The following is a 17,814-nucleotide window of genomic DNA, read 5'->3' on the forward strand; positions in this document are numbered from 1 at the left end:
GCTGTAGCTCAAGTGGTAGAGCGCTCGCCTTGAGCTGAAGAGCTGAGGGACAGCACTCAGGCCCAGAGTTCAAGCCCCATGACCGACCAAAAAAAAAAAAAAAAAGCTATGCCCTTGGGCTGGGAAGTTGGCTCAATGGTAGAGTGCTTGCCTCACATCCATGAGTCCCTGGGTTCAATTCCTCAGCATCACTTAAGCAGAAATAAGTCGGAGATGGTGCTGTGACTCAATGGTGCTGTGACTCAAGTGTTAGAGTGCTATCCTTTAGCTGAAGAGCTGAGGGACATGGTTCAGGCCCAGAGTTCAGCCCCCATGACTGACAAAAAAGAAAAGGAAAAAAATGCTATGCCCTTCATGCTGTTTTTCACCAAAGGTAAATAACTCAAGACATGGAGTCCTTTCACTGCAACTATTTGATCTAGAAAATTGGACTTGACTTTCTTTTTTAAGCATCATTAACCTGTCAGAAAAAATAACTAAGAACAGGTGAGATATGGAACGTCTCTGTTTCAAAGAGCTGATATGATGTGACCACTGGAATTTGCCATCACTTTCCTGATCAGTCTCATTTTTATCACAGTGAAACACTCAAATAGTCCTATGCAATCTTTCTTTTTTGGTGCCAGTCTTAGGCCTTGCACTCAAGGCCTGGGCACTGTCCCTGACCTCTTATGCTTAAAGCTAGCATTTTATCAGTTAACACACAGCTCTACCTCTGTTTTTTTTTTTTTTTTTGGATAATTAATTGGAGATAAGAGTCTTAAGGACTATTCTTCCCCAGGCTGGCTTTGAACCACAAAACTCCGACCTCAGCCTTCTGAGGAGCTAGGATTAAAAGTATGAGCCAGCTCCACCTGTGCTTCTAAGTCTAGATATTGAGAGGATGACCTGACAGCACCCGGACATTATCTATACAGTGAAAAGTTAGAAAAAAGTCTCAATACATCCCTCCTGTCTCCAGACTCTAAGCTCTGTCTCCATCTCAAGGCTACTGAACCACACTCTAGGACAAGGACCTGTCCCAACCTGTGAATTTCAGGTAAGGGAATGCTCACTTGGAACACAGTACCATGCTCCATTGTCAAAGAACCACATAGTTCCTAAAGACTAATTCTTCAGCCAGGCGATGGTGGCTCACGCCTTTAATCCTAGCTACTCAGAAGGAAGAGATCTGAGGATTGTGGTTCAGAGCTAGCCTTGGCAGGAAAGTTCGAGAGACTCTTAGCTCCAATCAACTACTCAGAAAACAGGAAGTGGCGCTGTGGCTCAAGTGGTAGAGTGCTAGCCTTGAGCTGAAGAGCTAAGGGACAGTGCCCAAGCCCAGAGTTCAAGCCCCATGACTGACAAAAGAAAAAGAAAAAAAGTCTAATGTTTCCACAAAGCTTGGCTCCAGTGGCTCATGCCTGTAATCCTAGCAAGTCAAGAGACTGAGATCTGAGGACCACAGTCCAGAGTCAGCCAGGGAAGGAAAGTCCAGAAGACTCTTCATTCAATCACCAAAAAAAACAGAAGTAGAGGTGCGGCTCAAGTGATAGAGCACCAGCCTTGAGTGAAAAAGCCAACTGACAGCATGAGGCCCTGAGTTCAAACACTGGCGTTTGAACACACACAGACACAGAGGGATATATTACATAAAAATAAGGATATTTGCTGGGGGCCAGTGGTTTGTGCCTGTAATCCTAGCTACTTAGGAGGCTGAGATCTGAGGATCAAGGTTCAAAGCCAGCCCGGGCAGGACAATCCGTGAGACTCTTATCTCCAATTAACCACTAGAACACCAGAAGTGGTGCTATGGAGCTGAGGGACAGCGCCCAGGCCCAGAGTTCAAACCCCACAAGTGAAAAAAAAAAAAAAAAAAGACTATCCCTACACCACTGCACATCACTGGCACATCTTTTTCTTCTTCTTATACTTGTCCCATTAGAATGGATGTGCCATGAGAGAACATTTTCCTTTCTTCATTACTCCCCACACCCCCTGGCATGTAACTTCTGCTCATTAATGTTTGTTGATTGAATGAAATCAAGTGTAAAGAACAAAGGGAAGGATTGTTGGAGCTGTGATGTCTCTGGCGAGCATGACCTGACTATATTTTTACTTAGCGTATTTCATAGCAAATATAAATGTTAACCTCTCTTTTGTTTCTATAATAAGAGGGAAATGTATCTGTAGTAGAAGGTGAGGTGGGATGGAAAGAACTTAAGTTGGAAGTTAGAACCCCTGTGACCATTTCAGCTTATTGATAGAGGAGGCCCACAATCTTGATTCTTTGACTGGGGCCACATAGTTAACAGTTTCTGAGAGATTCTAGAAATAGCTTCTTGAGGCTGGGAAGGTGGCTCAGTGGTAGAGTGCTTGCCTTGCATGTCTGAGGCCCTGGGTTTGATTCCTCAGCACCACATAAGCAAAAAGAAAAAAGTCAGAAGTGGCGCTGTGGCTCAAGTGGTAGAGCGCTAGCCTTGAGCTAAAGAGCTGAGGGACAATGCCCAGGCCCAGAGTTCAGGCCCCATGACCGGACCCCCCCACCAAATAAAAGAAATAGCTTCTTGAAAACATTGAATTCAGTGAACTTTGGAATCTCGGTTCTCAAAATTTCTTTCTGCCAGGCACCAGTGGCTCATGCCTGTAATCCTAGCTACTCAGGAGGCTGAGATCTGAGGATCTCAGTTCAAAGCCAGCCCAGACAGGAAAGTCCATGAGACTCTTACCTCCAATAAACCACTAAAAAACCGGAAGTGGTGCTGTGGCTCTAGCAGTGGAGAGCTCACCTTGAGCTGAAAAGCACAGGGACAGCACCCAAGCCCAGAGTTCAAGCCCCCGACCTACAAAAAACAAACAAAAAAGCAAAAAAATTCTTTCTATTCTGGTGATTGGGCCTGGGCACAGTCTCTGAGCTCTTTTTGCTCAAGGATACCACTCAACTACTTTGAGCCACAGCTGCACATCTGGTTTTTCTGGTGGTTAATTGGAGTTCAGAGTCTGATGGACTTTCCTGCTGAGGCTGGCTTGGAACCACGATCATAAGATATTAGCCTGCTGAGTAGCTAAGATTACAGGTGTGAGCCACTGGTACCTGGCTTGGTCTCTGTGACTTTAAGCTTCAGAAGTACCAAGTATAATTCCCCAAGAGAGAAAGAACTATGTGATGTAATCCAAGGCTAGTGGCTCTTACAGGCAGACCACTAGAAATCACAGTTCTTGTTGGAGACTGTGGATGGCCAGTAACTTGTGTGACCTAGAATTCAATCTGGGTTGACTCTCTCCAGACTCCCTCCCCCAAACTCAGAACCAAAGACATTCATACTCACCTGACAAGTAATCTGGGACTCAGAGTTAATTAGACTCCAACACAAGCCAAATTATTAGTCTGGCACTGCCTAGATGGAAGACAAATATGAATCATTGATTTGTCATTATCCTGAACTTTGCACAGCTAGTCTGTCTGCTTTAACCTGTCCAAAGGAAGTAGGTCAACTGGAGGGCTCAAAGGGCAATAGTCAGAACATGTAAACACCTTGTTTAACAAGTTATGATAAAAATAAGTTTTGTTTTTTTTTGTCGGCCGTGGGGCTTGAACTCTCAGCCTGGGCGCTGTCCCTCAGCTCTTCAGCTCAAGGCGAGTGCTCTACCACTTGAGCTACAGCGCCACTTCCGGTTTTCTGGTGGTTTATTGGAGATAGGAGTCTCACGGTCTCTCCTGCCCTGGCTGGCTTTGAACCGCGATCCTCAGATCTCAGCCTCCTGAGTAGCTAGGATTACAGGCGTGAGCCACCAGCGCCCGGCAAAAATAAGTTTTTGTGTATGTGTGTGTGTTTGGGTACTAGGGCTTGAACTCAGGGTCTGGGTGCTGTCTCTAAGCTTTTCATTCCAGACTGATGCTCTGACACTTGAGCCACAGCTTTACTTCTGGCATTTTTTTTTTTTTTTTGTAGTGAATTGGAGATAAGGGTCTTAGGAACTTTTCTGTAATCCCAGCACTTGGGGGCTTATGCAGGACAATTTTAAGTTTGAGGCTATCTGGAGCTATCCGGCATTCTGTCATTGGAGGAACAGCTTTCCCATTTGCACACAAAAATCACAGGTCATTAAGATCTGCAGGGCTGGGAAGATGGCTCAGTGGTAGAGCGCTTGCCTTGCATGCCTGAGGCCCGGGGTTCGATTCCTCAGCCGGAAGTGGTGCTGTAGCTCAAGTGGTAAAGCGCTAGCCTTGAGCTGAAGAGCTGAGGGACAGCGCTCAGGCCCAGAGTTCAGGCCCCACGACTGCCCCCCCCCAAGATCTGCATATTTCAGGGTGTCTCATAAAAAGGAGAGTCTTACAAGGGGAAAGCTTAGCAAGGATTAATTTTGATGTAATGGTAATATATATTATACTAAAGTAATGAAACAGAAAAAGTATTTTCTGCTCTCTATTTAGGAAATGTGAGTTCCTATTTGTAGCTTGTATATGTTTTGAGCTCAGCAAATACATATGGTCTAGTCAGTCTAACAACTCTTCTAATCCTTAGACAATAGATTGGGTAAGATGTGAGGTCCACCCAAAACACAGGTAACCTCAGGACTCCTGTACACATTCTATCTTGACCCACCCATGAAGAATTTCCATATTTTAAAAATTATTCCAGAGGATAGGACATTTAAAAAATCTTACTTTTTTTTTTTCAATCCTGGGGTTTGAACTCAGGTCCTGAGACCTATCCCTTGAGGTTCTACCACTTGAGTCACAGAACTACTTTCAGCTTTTTCTGTTTATGTGGTGTCAAGGAATCGAATCCAGAGCATCATGCATGCTAGGCAAGCACTCTACCACTAAGCCACGTTCCCAGCCCCTCAATATCTCTTAAACTCAGAATCACACAATGAAAAGGAGATACGGAGCTGGGCACTGGTGGCTCCTGCCTGAAATCCTAGCCACTCAGGAGGGTGAGATTTGAAGATCATGCTTCAAAGCCAACCAATAGTAAGACTTACCGCTAATTAACCACCAAAAAGACAGAAGTGGAGCTGTGGTATGAGCCTTGAGCAAGAAAACTCAAGGGATAGCGCCCAGACCCTGAGTTCAAGCCCCAGGAGCAGCACACACACAAAAAACAAAACCAAAACCAAAACCCATCTTGGTATTCAGTAAACATGATGTGGAAAATGAACCATGCAACTTGTGGGCAAGGACAGGAAGGGGAAAGTGAGGGAAAGAAAATGTATTCATTACCTGACTTATGAAATGGTAAAGCTTCTGTACCTTTGTACAACATTTTGTTGTTGTTGTTGTTGGTCGTGGGGCTTGAACTCTGGGCCTGGGCGCTGTCCCTCAGCTCTTCAGCTCAAGGCGAGCGCTCTACCACTTGAGCCATAGCACCACTTCGGGTTTTCTGATGGTTTATTGGAGATAAGAGTCTCCTGGCCTTTCCTGCCCGGGCTGGCTTTGAACCGTGATCCTCAGATCTCAGCCTCCTGAGTAGCTAGGATGACAGGCGTGAGCCACCGGCGACCGGCTTGTACAAATCTTAACAATAATAAAATTATATTTTAAAAAGCAAAAACAAAGCAAAAAAAAATCAACCTTTTTTGAGACCATCTAAACCACTTTCCTCGCTTTGACTCCTTTGCCACCACTGAAAACGATCGGAAGAAGAGTTAAGGGACTGGCGCTGGGTCCAGACAACTCCCAGCATGCATCTCTCCGGGCCTAAAACTTTTGCTTTCCAAGTCGCAACCACAGAAGCGATCCAAAAAACAACAATGCGTCCCGAGGCAGTTTGGCCTCGCCGCTGGCCGTAGCGCGCTCATTGGTGCCCAGGTGACCGCCCCCTCTTTCCGCTCGCCTCACGCACGCACGCACGCACGCGCGGCGCGTGCCCACGCCCTCTCCGGGGGGGGGGAGTAGGCCTAGGACGCACGCGCGCGCACGCTCGCTCGCTCGCGGGGCCCGGTAGGCGGGGGGAGGGGAGGGGGGGTAGGAGGGAGGGGAGAGGAGGGCGGGGAGGTAGCGCGGCCTCCCATCCCGAAGGCTGACGGCGGCGGGACTCATTAGCCCCGAGGGGTCCGGCTGCTTAGCTGGTGAGCGACGCACCGGCCTGGGGGCCGGCGGGAGGAGAGTCCGGAACCCCGTCCGCGCTCACGAGTCGGACCGCTGAGACCCCCCCCCCTCACCCCGAAGTCAGCCAGGGGGCGCAGCCCCGGCCTAGGCCGCGCGGAGATGCCCAGCTGCGGTGCTTGTACCTGCGGGGCGGCGGCAGCGGCCGCCCGGCTGCTCACCACCTCGTTCACCTCCGCGCCGAGAGGTAACGTCGTAGTCCCGGGCCTGAGCCCTCAGCCCTGGAGGGTTGGGATCGGGGAGGGGGGGACCCCATCCTCCCCCCCCCCCAGTGGGATGGGAGGCGTCCGGCCCGACGGGGGCTGGCGGGAGTATGGGGGAGCCCGCACTTTCCTCAGGGTATGGAGATCTGCCAATCCCCCCGAAGCAGCTGTTGTTCCCCAAATTGGGAGACACCCCGCCACCTTCGGATCTCGTGCGCCTGGGCTGACCTGCCTCCCCTTCCTCCCGAATCTGGCGCCAAGGGATGTGATCACCCCTCGTAGAGAGTCTGCAAGAGGCGCTCAAGGTTTCCTCCACCCGCCCCCCGCCCCCCGAAGTTAAAAGTGTCCACAGATCTCCCCCCCTCCTCCCCCAGGAAGGCTCCGCGCTTCCTGGGGCCTCGACTTCTTTGGGAGACTGGCCGAGTAACCCGTCGGGCCTGTCGGAGAGGTTGGGGAGGGGGGCCGCTCCTGGGAAAGTTAAGCTAAGTGGCTGTCACTTTAGGGGGGGGGTCCCTCATCCACCCACCCACCCTAAGCCTCTTGGGTGTCTGACCGGCTCGGGACACACAGGCCGCGCAACACTGGAAGTGTCACTGTCATTGTGTGTGGCCGTCTACCACCACTGGGACGCAAACGGGGCTCCTGGTACTTGTGGCGTCGGAGTCACCCAGGAAAAACCCGGGGTGCGTGTGTGGGCCAACTACCGCTGGAATCCTTTTTTTTTTTTTGAAATACTCAGGCCGATCGTCAGTTGTTTGCCAGCTCCCCAACTTGACAGTCTAGCTGGTGTCCTGCCAAAGTGGCTGTTGTTTGCCTTTCCACTCTGCTTATCAGGACCTGTGACAGTGTCACTCCAGCCAGGAGATTCCGGAAAAGAAACCTTTTTTTTTTTTTTCCCTCCCTTCCCCCAAATCTATGACCATCAGACTTTGGTGTCTAGATCTAGATCTTCTAACACCCCAAACTTGTACATGAATTCCTGTGGTTTGCTCAGTTTATGACCCTTGGGTATTTTTTTTTTTAACAGCAACTTGTTTTCTTAATTGTTCTTATGTTCACTTTGAAATCCTCATTGCTTACTAAATGTATATCTTGGCAGTTTATTTAGTACACAGGAAGGTATTAAATGGAGGTCATATGAGAGAATTTAGTCTTCAACAAGATGTCCCAAGTCCAGAAACTTGATTTGTAAACACTTGACTGTGACCAATACTTTTAACCCATTTATTTGACATCGATTTGTTGAAGGCCTTCAAGGCCAAGCCATTTTCTGTGCTAGAGGTAATGACTGAACTTAATGCTTGAATTTACTCTAGTAGACTTGAAGAATAGTCATGTTTCTATGGGTGGATTAAATGGTTTGGTGTTCTTTGGGGCAGGAAGCCTTGTTTGAGAAAGTTCTTGATCTTTTCTACTTAATCCCTGAATTGTTTTATAGCTATTGAGCGGTTATTAATTTCAAAACATTAAATTTAGACATAATAATCCCTAAGCAAGTCAACGTAAATTAATGGGGCTGGGAATGTGGCTTAGTGTTAGAGTGCTTGCCTAGCATGCATGAGCCCCTGGGTTCGATTCTTCAGTACCACATAAACAGAAAAGGCTGGAAGTGGCATTGTAGGCTCAAGTAGCAAGGTGCTAGCCTTGAGCAAAATAAGCTCAGGGACAGTGCTCAGGCCCTGAGTTCAAGCCCCAGGACTGGCAAAAAACAAACATAAATTAATGGCTTATTTATTATCTATTTTTGTACTAGTATGTTTGCCAGAGGCCTTTGAAAATACAGGATTATCATTTCCTTTTCTTTTTTTCTTCCCTTCCCCTTCTCCTTCTTCCCTTCCCCTTCTCTCTTATTTCTTCTTCCTTTTTCAAGATGAGTCTCCCTAAGTTGCCCAGACTTATCTCCAGCTCCTAACCAAAGCTTGTCCCCTGCCCTGGTCTCCTGAGTGCTGGGACTACAGTTGTGTGCCACCACACCTTGCTATTTTTATAGTAGAAAGTCTGTGCATAAGCCTGTAAGAAAGGGTTTTATTGCTAAGAGATTTGTTTTTATTTTGGATTCTTGGAAAGAAGAAGGGTGGGAGAAAGATTCAGAATTGAACTTTGTTTAGTTTATTATTATAAACATTAAGAATTTGTTATCAAAATACAACATTTCTAATGAAGTGGGGAATTCTCAGTGTAATGAATTAAGAGGCAACTTCAGAAGTTAGAAATAGTTGTCTGTCCATTGCCCTGTCACTTATGCTAAACTGAAATGGAACTTTGAAAGTAACTTAGTAATTTGTCATACTAGACACTGGATCTGTTTTCTTCTCCTGATGAGTTATATGTATCAGATTTTTATGTGTATCAAATTTAATGTGTTTTTCAACACTATTCTCTTTGGATATGAAACTGTAGTAAAATAGAAATTTAAAATTTCCTACCAAATTGTTAGTTAAGTATACTTTGCAAACATGAGAATACTTTATATTCAAAATATGTACATTAAGAAATGCTTGAATCCATTTAAAAAGTCCTAAACGACAATGCTTGTCTGAATTTGGCTGTAAGAAATGTGGACTTAGTGTTGATTTCTTTGGTTTCTGCCTGTCTTCAGTCTGTATCCATTCAGAGGTATCACCTCATAAGGGCTTAAATGAAGAGCTTAGATGTGTTTATGTCCTTTCTTTTTATGAGAGTTATATAATGTGTCTACCTTAACCATTTTAAATCATCCCCCCCCCCCACTCTTTCACACACACACATATGCACAAAATAAGGCAAAGTGAATAAACGGAGAAACATCTTTATTTCTGGTATCACAACTTTTTTTGTGTATGTGGTAGTGGGGTTTGAACTCAGGACCTCTCTTGCCAGGCAGGTATTTTACCATTGGTCCACTGGTCCATCCTCCAGCATTCTTTTATGCTAGTTATTTTGTGTGTTTGCTCCCCCCTTCCTGGGGCTTAAAATCAGGGCTTCTTTCCCTTAGCTTTTTCACACAAGGCTAGGGCTCAACCACTTGAGCCACACCTCCACTTCTGGGTTTTTGTTGGTTAATTGGAGTCTCAAGGACTTTCCTGCCCTGCCTGGCTTCAAACCTTGATTATCAGATCTCAGCCTTCTGAGTAGCTAGGATTACAGGCATAAGCCACCAGCACCCAGACCCTCTTGCTGCTGCCGCTTCTTTTTTTTTTCTGTCAGTCCTGGGGCTTGAACTCAGGGCCTTGGTGCTGTCCCTGAGCTCTTTTTGCTCAAGACTAGCACTCTATCACTATCACTTTGAGCCACAGCTCTACTTATGCTTTTTTTCTTTTTTAAAGTGATAATTCGGAGATAAAATCTCATACGGGGACTTTTCTGCTGGGTCTGGCTTCCAAATCTGACCATCAGCTCTCAGCTTCTTGAGTAGCTAGGATTATAGTTGTAAGCCTCTGGCACTTAGCCCTTCCTGCTTTTTAATAGTCCTAAATAGATGTAATATTAATTTTTAAAAACAGCTGCTCTGAAGCTTAGAAAACTTTATATGACAAGTTTTGGAGATAGCTTAACTTTTTAAATTTTAATTTTTTTTATTTTAAAGGTAACATTCAGAGAGGTTGCAGTTACATAACTCAGGTAATGAGTACGTTTCTTTTTGGACAATGTCATGTTTTCCCTCAGTCTCTCCCTAGCTTCACTTTTAACTAGCTTTTATCATTGCTGCCAAATAGTCTTGCAAAATACATCATATAGAAATACTTCCCTTTTCTGAATTTCAGGAGTTCTTCACCGGAAGTTCATGTACCCTACGGGTCTATGGATAGAATTTGGAAGTTATGTGAGCTTTATTTTCACTAATCTCTAATTGAAATACAGCAACAAGGCACATAATCTTAGAATAGTTAAGAGTTATTTTGATCTTATTTTTGTTAATAGTCAAAATTCTCGCTTGGCGTGGGTGGCTCAAACCTATAATCCTAGCTACTCAGGAAGCTGAGATTTGAGGATTGCTATTTGAAGCCAGCCCAGGCAGTAAAGTCTGTGAGACTCTTATTTAACCACCAAAAAGCTGGAAGTTGAGCTGTGGCTCAAGTGGTAGAATACTAACTTTGAGCAAAAGAAGCTCAGGGACAACACCCAGAAGCCCTGAGTTCAAGCCTCAGGACCAGCACCAACTCCTGCGCCTCTTTCCCCCCAACAATTTTTTTTTGGGGTCTGGTTGTGGGGCTTGAACTCTGGTCCTAGGTGCTGTCCCTCTGCTCTTCAGCTCAAGGCTAGCGCTCTACCACTTGGGCCACAGCGCCACTTCCGGCTTTTTTCTTTTTGCTTATGTGGTGCTGAGGAATCGAACCCAGGGCCTCATGCATGCAAGGCAAGCGCTCTACCACTGAGCTACCTTCCCAGCCCATTCCCCCCCAACAATTTTTGTGTGTAGGTATGTAAATCCAACCTAGGCTTTGTGCATGCTAAGCAAGCACTATACCATTGAGCCAAATCACAAGCCCTAAAAATATTTTAACTAATATAATTGATTTGTTAATGTATTTTTTCCTATACATTTAAAAACATTCTGAGAGCTGGAGGCCAGTAACTCTTGACTGTAGTCCTAGTTACTCAAATTCAAATCTGAATTTGAAGTTGGGTCATGTAGCTAAGTACCTGAGACTCCTACCTCCAGTTAGCTCTTAAAAAGCCCAGTGGAGCTGGGTGCCCATGGCTCACCCCTGTAATCCTAGCTACTCTGGAGGCTGAGATCTGAGCATCCCGGTTTGAAGCCAGTCTGGGCAGAAAAGTCCCTGTCAGACTCTTGTTTAATTAACCACTCAAAAACCAGAAGTAGTACAGTGGCTCAAGTGGTAGAGTGCTAGTCTTAAGCACAGTGAGGCTCGGGGACAGTGCCCAGGCCCTGAGTTCAAGCCTCAAAACTGACCAAAAAAAAAAATAAATAAAGCCCAGTGGAGATATGGCTCAAATGGTAAAGAGCTAGCCTTGAGTGGATAAAACTAAGGGACAATGCCCAGGTCCTGAGTTCAAGGACCTAGGAGTGTGAGTATGCATGTGCGCATACACACAGACACACACACAAAAAAAACATTCTAGGGGCTGGGAAGGTGGCTCAGTGGTAGAGCGCTTGCCTTGCATGCCACAGGCCCTGGGTTCGATTCCTCAGCACCACATAAGCAAAAAGAAAAAGAAAAAGGAAAAAAAAAAAACATGCTTTACCAGGCCTCCAAAAGGGGCTTATGGTACAACAGGAGGTAAAACCGTTGGTAAGTTAGCTGTAATGTTTTTTCTTTATAGTGTCTTGTACTTATATTAAAATCTATGAAGATTTTTGTTTGTTTTTTGCCAGTCCTGGGGCTTGAACTCAGGGCCTGGGCACTGTCTTTGAGCTTCTTTTTGCTCAAGGCTTAGCACTCTACCACTTGGGTCTCAGCGCTGCTTCCAGCTTTTTCTGTGTAGTACTGAGGAATGGAACCCAGGGCTTCATGCATGCAAGGCAAGCACTCTACCACTGAGCCACATTCCGAGCCCAAAATCTATAAAAGATTTTTTGTTTTGTTTTGTTTTTGTTTTCGGTCCGGTCGTGGAGCCTGAACTTTGGGCCTGGGCGCTGTCCCTCAGCTCTTCAGCTCAAGGCTAGCGCTCTACCACTTGAGCCACAGCGCCACTTCCGGCTTTTTTCTTTTTGCTTATGTGGTGCTGAGGAATCGAACCCAGGGCCTCATGCATACAACGCAAGCACTCTACCACTGAGCCATCTTCCCAGCCCTCTATGAAGATTTTATGACCGTAAATAGCCATTTTAATTGTTCAGAAAGTTTTGTTGTTGTTGTTTTTTTTATCAGTTGTGGGGCTGAACTCTGGGCCTGGGCGCTGTCCCTCAGCTCTTCAGCTGAAGGCTAGTACTCTATCACTTGAGCCACAGCACCACTTCTAGCTTTTTTCTGCTTATATGGTGCTGAGGAATCGAACCCAGAGCCTCATGCATGTGAGGTAAGCACTCTACCACTGAGCCAACTTCCCAGCCCCACGTCCAACTTTTCCTGTGTATGTGGTACTGAAGAAATCAAATCCAGGGCTTCATGCATGCTAGGCAAGCACTCCACCACTAAGCCACCTTCCCAGCCCTACCTTAGTCCTCTTACCTGTGCCTCTCTAGTGGCTGTGATTATAGTTAGGTACCACCATGCCCAGTTTGTTGGCCAGCTGAGATAGACATCTTGTTAACTTCTTGCCTGGGCTGGCCTTAAACTTCAGTTCTCTAATCTTTACTGTCTGAGTAGCGGAGATAGCAGGTGTAAGTCACTGTCCCCATAGACATCCATGTTTTAATAAACTCTCCAAGTGATTTCGATGCATAGTTTGATAACCTCTTGTCTAATATGTGAATATCATCCTGTTGGTACTCAGAGATTATAGCATGATAATACTAAACCATTAGGCCCAGCAAAGAAATTCTTAAGTTTAGAAGTTTAAATGACATGAATATATTTTTCATGGAGTATGTTCTGTGGTGACTATGTGTGATTGTATTGGTTTTGTATGTTACTTGATAATTGAAGCAAAGTTATATAAAGGCTTCTTTTTCTTTCAATTCAAGTACAATTTAAATGAATCATTTTTATAATTTTTCTCTTAGGTTCCTGAAGATAATTATTTCCTTCAGCATGTTTCCTAATACCATTAGATATTGTAAAATTTTCAACATTATAAATGATATTGTAGGGTAAATGAAAGTAATATACTAGGTGGTACTTGAAGTTTAAATTTGTTCTTAGCCTCGAAGTACAAAGAACTTCCCATAAGGGTTATTGATAATTGTAGGTTTTTTTTTGTCTGTCATGGGACTTGAACTCTGGGCCTGGGTGCTGTCCCTCAACTCTTCAGCTCAAGGCCCTGCACCACTTCCGGTTTTCTGAGTGGTTTATTGGAGATAAGAGTCTCATGGACTTTCCTGCCTGGGGTTGGCTGCAAACTGATCCTCAGATCTCAGCCTCCTGAGTATCTAGGATTACAGACGTGAGCCACTGGCACCAGGCTGTAATTTGCTTCATGAGTACATTAAAATGGTTTCATGAGAAGGTATATTTATAGCAGAAACTATTAAGTTATTTTGTTAGTGCTGCCTTCATAGTTTTTTTTTTTTTTTGGTCGGTCATGGGGCTTGAACTCTGGGCCTGAGCGCTGTCCCTCAGCTCTTCAGCTCAAGGCGAGCGCTCTACCATTTGAGCCTACAGCGCCACTTCCAGTTTTCTGGTGGTTTATTGGAGATAAGAGTCTCACAGTCTTTCTTGCCTGGGCTGGCTTTGAACTGCGATCCTCAGATCTCAGCCTCCTGAGTAGCTAGTATTACAGGCGTGAGCCACCAGACCCCGGTTCTTCATAGTTTTTTATATTTTAACTTAATGGAAGTTTTTACAAGACATCTAGAGCGATGAACTAGAACATATCATGAGCCTCCTTAACTGTTCATTTTCTACATTCTTGGCTCCCTCTATCTCTCATATCGATTGTTTCTAAACTTTTTAGGTTGACATACTGTTTATATGTTTGCTTTTATACTGTGGGGAGAGGGCAAACCCAAGGCCTTGTACATCTTAGGCTACATTTCCAGCCCTGGCCTGATCTTTGATTCATGTCATTTGCTTTTAGAGCCATTAATGTTTAGCTTAAACGTAATGAAAACTCATTCAAATTAAAATGCCAAAGTTGTGAACAAAACAGATGAGCTACATGAGAAAATTTGGAATATTTTGAAAATATTTTTTTTTTTTCCATTTTAAAAACAATCCTTGGGCTGGGAATGTGGCTTCGTGGTTGAATGCTGCCTAGCATGCATGAAGCCCTGGGTTTAATTCCTCAGTACCACGTAATAGAAAAAGCTGGAAGTGGCCTTGTGGTTCAAGTGGTAGAGTGCTAGCTTTGAGCACAGAGGATTAGGGACTGATCAGACCCTGAGTCTAGCCCCAGAACTGGCAAAAAAAAAAAAAAAAAGGAAAACATCAACTATAGTTTTGTTTTTTTTTTTTAATTACTGTTTATGGGCTGGGAATGTGCTTACTTGTAGAATGCTTACCTAGCATGCATGAAGCCCCGGGTTTGACTCCTCAGTACCACATGCTCAAATGGTACAGTGCTAACCTTGAACAAAAGAAGCTCAGGGATAGTGCCCAGGTCCTGAGTTCAAGTTTCAAGATTGTCAGAAATAAATAAAAATAAAAAATAAGATTACTGTTCAAATTTAGTAGTGTTGAGCAGAATTTTTAGTCTAGAGAATAGAGCTAGATTATTTTTTTTAATTTTATTTTATTTTATTTGTGAACATACTGTACAGAGGAGTTACAATTACATGGGCAGGATAATGCGTACATTTCTTACCAAGCATTGCAGCCTCCTTCTTATTTTACCCTTCACATCCCTTCCCAGCCTCCCCCCTCCCCCCCAATCCCAAACCTTCTCCTTCCCCCCTTTCCCCCTCCATCGACGTTGTAAAGTAGAGCTAGATTATTAAACCATTAACCATTAACAATTGTCAATTCCTTTTAGTTGTTTTTTGCAGATTTTATTTAGTGATGGGAGATTTGGGTTCCTCTTATTTGTATCTTTACAGAAGTTTGTTGGGTTAATTTTTGTACTTTGTGGAGTGGAATGGATGGCCCAGTATGAAATAACCAAAGAAACTCTTAGTTGATCTAACAGGCACACAAAATACCTAAAAAAATGAGTTCATTAATCACTTCTATAGCTAAACATTTATTCTTTAATTGCAAGATAAACAATTTAAAACCATTTTTTGGATGTGAGTAGCTCACACCTGTTATCCTAGCTACTTGTGTAGGCCAAGATCTGAGGATTGGATTTGAAGCCAGCCTAGGCAGGAAAGTAGGTGAGACTCTTGTCTCTCCAATTAACCACCCTCTCTCCCCTTCCTCCCTTGCCGTCTTCCCCCCTCAAAGAAAAGCTAGAAGTGGAGCTGTGGCTCAAGTAGTGGATTGATATCAGTGAGCAAAAAAGCTCTGGGACAGTGTCTAGGCCCCTCTGTCAAGCCCCAGTACACACACACACACACACACACACACGCACACCCACACACACACACTCTCTCTCTCTCTTTCTCTCTCTCTCTCTCTCTCTATCTGTTTTTTGTATTTTTGTATTTGGATGCAATGTATATACTTGTGTGGGATATCTTTAATTGTTTTTTTGTTTTGTTTTTTTTTGGTTGTGGGCTTGAACTCAGGACCTGGCACTGTCTCTGAGTTTTTCTGCCCAAGGCTTGTGCTCTACCACCTTGAGCCACAGCTCCACTTCTGGTTTTCTGGTGATTAATTGGAGATAAAGAGTTTTATGGACTTTCCTGACCCAGAATGGCTTTGAACCATGATCCTTAGCTCTCAGCTTCCTGAATAGCCAACAGTGCCCAGCTGGCATTGTGTATGATTTTTTAAAAGGCTCAACCATATGCAAATAAAAATTTAAAGCCAGAATTTGAATTTTGTAAAGAATAAAGTAGAAGAGACAAAATCAGTTTTTCAAATTTATTTATTTATTTATGTTTGCTGGGCCTGGGGCTTGAACTTAGGGCTTGGGTACTATCCTTGAGTCTCTTTGTGCTCAAGGCTAACGCTCTACCACTACCACAGCATCACTTCCATTTTTCTGAGTAGTTTATTGGAAATAAGAGTCTCATAGATTTTTCTTCCCGGACTGGCTTCAGGCTGGCTTTGAACTGCCATCTCAGCATCCTGAGTAGCTTGGATTATAGGTATAAGCTACCATTACCTGGCTATTTTATTCAAATATTAACTATTAACTGGTCATCCCTTCCCCATTCCTTTTTTTTTTTTTTTGCCAGTCCTGGGGCTTGAACTCAGGGCCTGGACACTGTCCCTGAGCTTCTTTTTGCTCAAGGCTAGAACAGTTACCACTTGAGCTATAGTGTCACTTCTGGCTTTTTCTGTGTATGTGGTACTGAGGAATCAAACCCAGGGATTCATGCATGCTAGGCAAGCACTCCACCACTAAGCCACATCCCTAGTCCATCTTTTTTGTTTGTTTATTTACTTATTATCTAACTCTGGTAACTGCTGACAAACTTCCTTGGCAAACTGGGTGCTAGTGACTCACATCTTTAGCCCTTCATTCAGGAAACACACATCTTGAAGATAAGGTTTGAAGCCAGCCTAAAGAGAAAGTCTATGAGACTTCCATTTCCAATTAAACATCAAAAAGCCAGGCTGGAGGCATGATTCACATAATAGAGCACCAATCATGAGCAAGAAAGCTGATCGAGAGCACAAAGCCTCAAGTTTGAGCCCTGGTACTATATGTAGGCTGTGTGCACCCGTGCACACACATACACACACTATCACTATGAAATGTGTATAATGTTGTTTTACCTGAGGCCACTTAATGCTGCACTGAGAACTCGTACCAACCAACCTCAGGGAATGGTGCTGTATAGTATGCAATATGGCTCTTACACGGTCTTCATAGCTTAGATTAGCCTCAAATGTATGGTCTCCCTGTTTTAGCCCCCTGACCATTGACTATAGTTGATGTTGTGGCTTACTTTGAATCTATATGAGAATAATCAAGAGGTAGCAGAGACCCGGTGGACCAAATTTGGCCACATGCATTTGCCTAGTTTGGGTTTGCTTTCCTGCTGCATGCAGTGGCACAGTAGTTGGAACTTAAGTGCATGGTCTGCACGGCAGATGGTATTTACTGCTCCAGTCCTTTACACAAAAAGCTGTAGGTTAACTCTTTAGTATATCTCCCTTTTAAGAATATTAATTTCAGGGGCTGGGAAGGTGGCTTAGTGGTAGAGTGCTTGCTTTGCATGCATGAAGCCCTGGGTTCGATTCCTCAGCGCCACATAAAGCAGAAAAAGCTGGAAGTGGCGCTGTAGCTCAAGTGGTAGAACACTAGCCTTGAGCTGAAGAGCTGAGGGACAGCGCCCAGGCCCAGAGTTCAGGCCCATGACTGACAATAACAACATCAAAAAAGAATATTAATTTCAAATGTGGCAAGTTTAAAGCATTTGAAATCAGATTGGTGATTGTATGTTATTTATTGAATTTTTTCTGTAAGATTGAACTATTTTATTACAATGTATTTAGACTACATAAATTTGTTTCTCCAATTTTTTTTTTTTTTTTGCCAGTTGTGGGCCTTGAACTCTGGGCCTGGGTGCTGTCCCTGAGCTCTTCAACTCAAGGCTAGCGTTCTACCACTTGAGCAACAGTGCCACTTCCAGCTTTTTCTGCTTATATGGTGCTAAGGAATCGAACTGAGGGCCTCATGCATGAGAGGCAAGCATTCTACCACTGAACCAACTTCCCAGCCCCATCCATTTTTTTTTGTTGTTGTTGGTCACAGGGCTTGAACTCTGGGCTTGGGCACTGTCTCTGCGCTTTTCAGCTCAAGGTGAATACTGCTTGAGCCACAGTGCCACTTCTGGTTTTCTGGTGGTTTATTGGAGATAAGAGTCTCATGGACTTTCCTGCCCAGGCTGGCTTTGAACCATGATCCTCAGATCTCAGCCTCCTG

At 44.4% G+C, this 17,814-nt stretch overlaps 1 protein-coding gene across 1 annotated transcript in view; it reads left to right on the forward strand.

Annotated features, from left to right (window-relative positions):
- Window positions 1-5,979: 5,979 nt before the first annotated feature.
- Window positions 5,980-17,814, forward strand: part of Clpx (caseinolytic mitochondrial matrix peptidase chaperone subunit) — a 45,817-nt gene continuing 33,982 nt past the window's right edge. Inside the window, exon 1 of the mRNA XM_013010168.1 lies at window positions 5,980-6,278. Coding sequence (XP_012865622.1) covers window positions 6,194-6,278 — 85 coding nt within the window. The 5' untranslated portion in view covers window positions 5,980-6,193. The remainder of the gene's footprint in view (window positions 6,279-17,814) is intronic.

This window comes from Dipodomys ordii, unplaced genomic scaffold (assembly GCF_000151885.1).
Source record: "Dipodomys ordii isolate 6190 unplaced genomic scaffold, Dord_2.0 Scaffold11, whole genome shotgun sequence".
NCBI lineage: Eukaryota > Metazoa > Chordata > Mammalia > Rodentia > Heteromyidae > Dipodomys > Dipodomys ordii.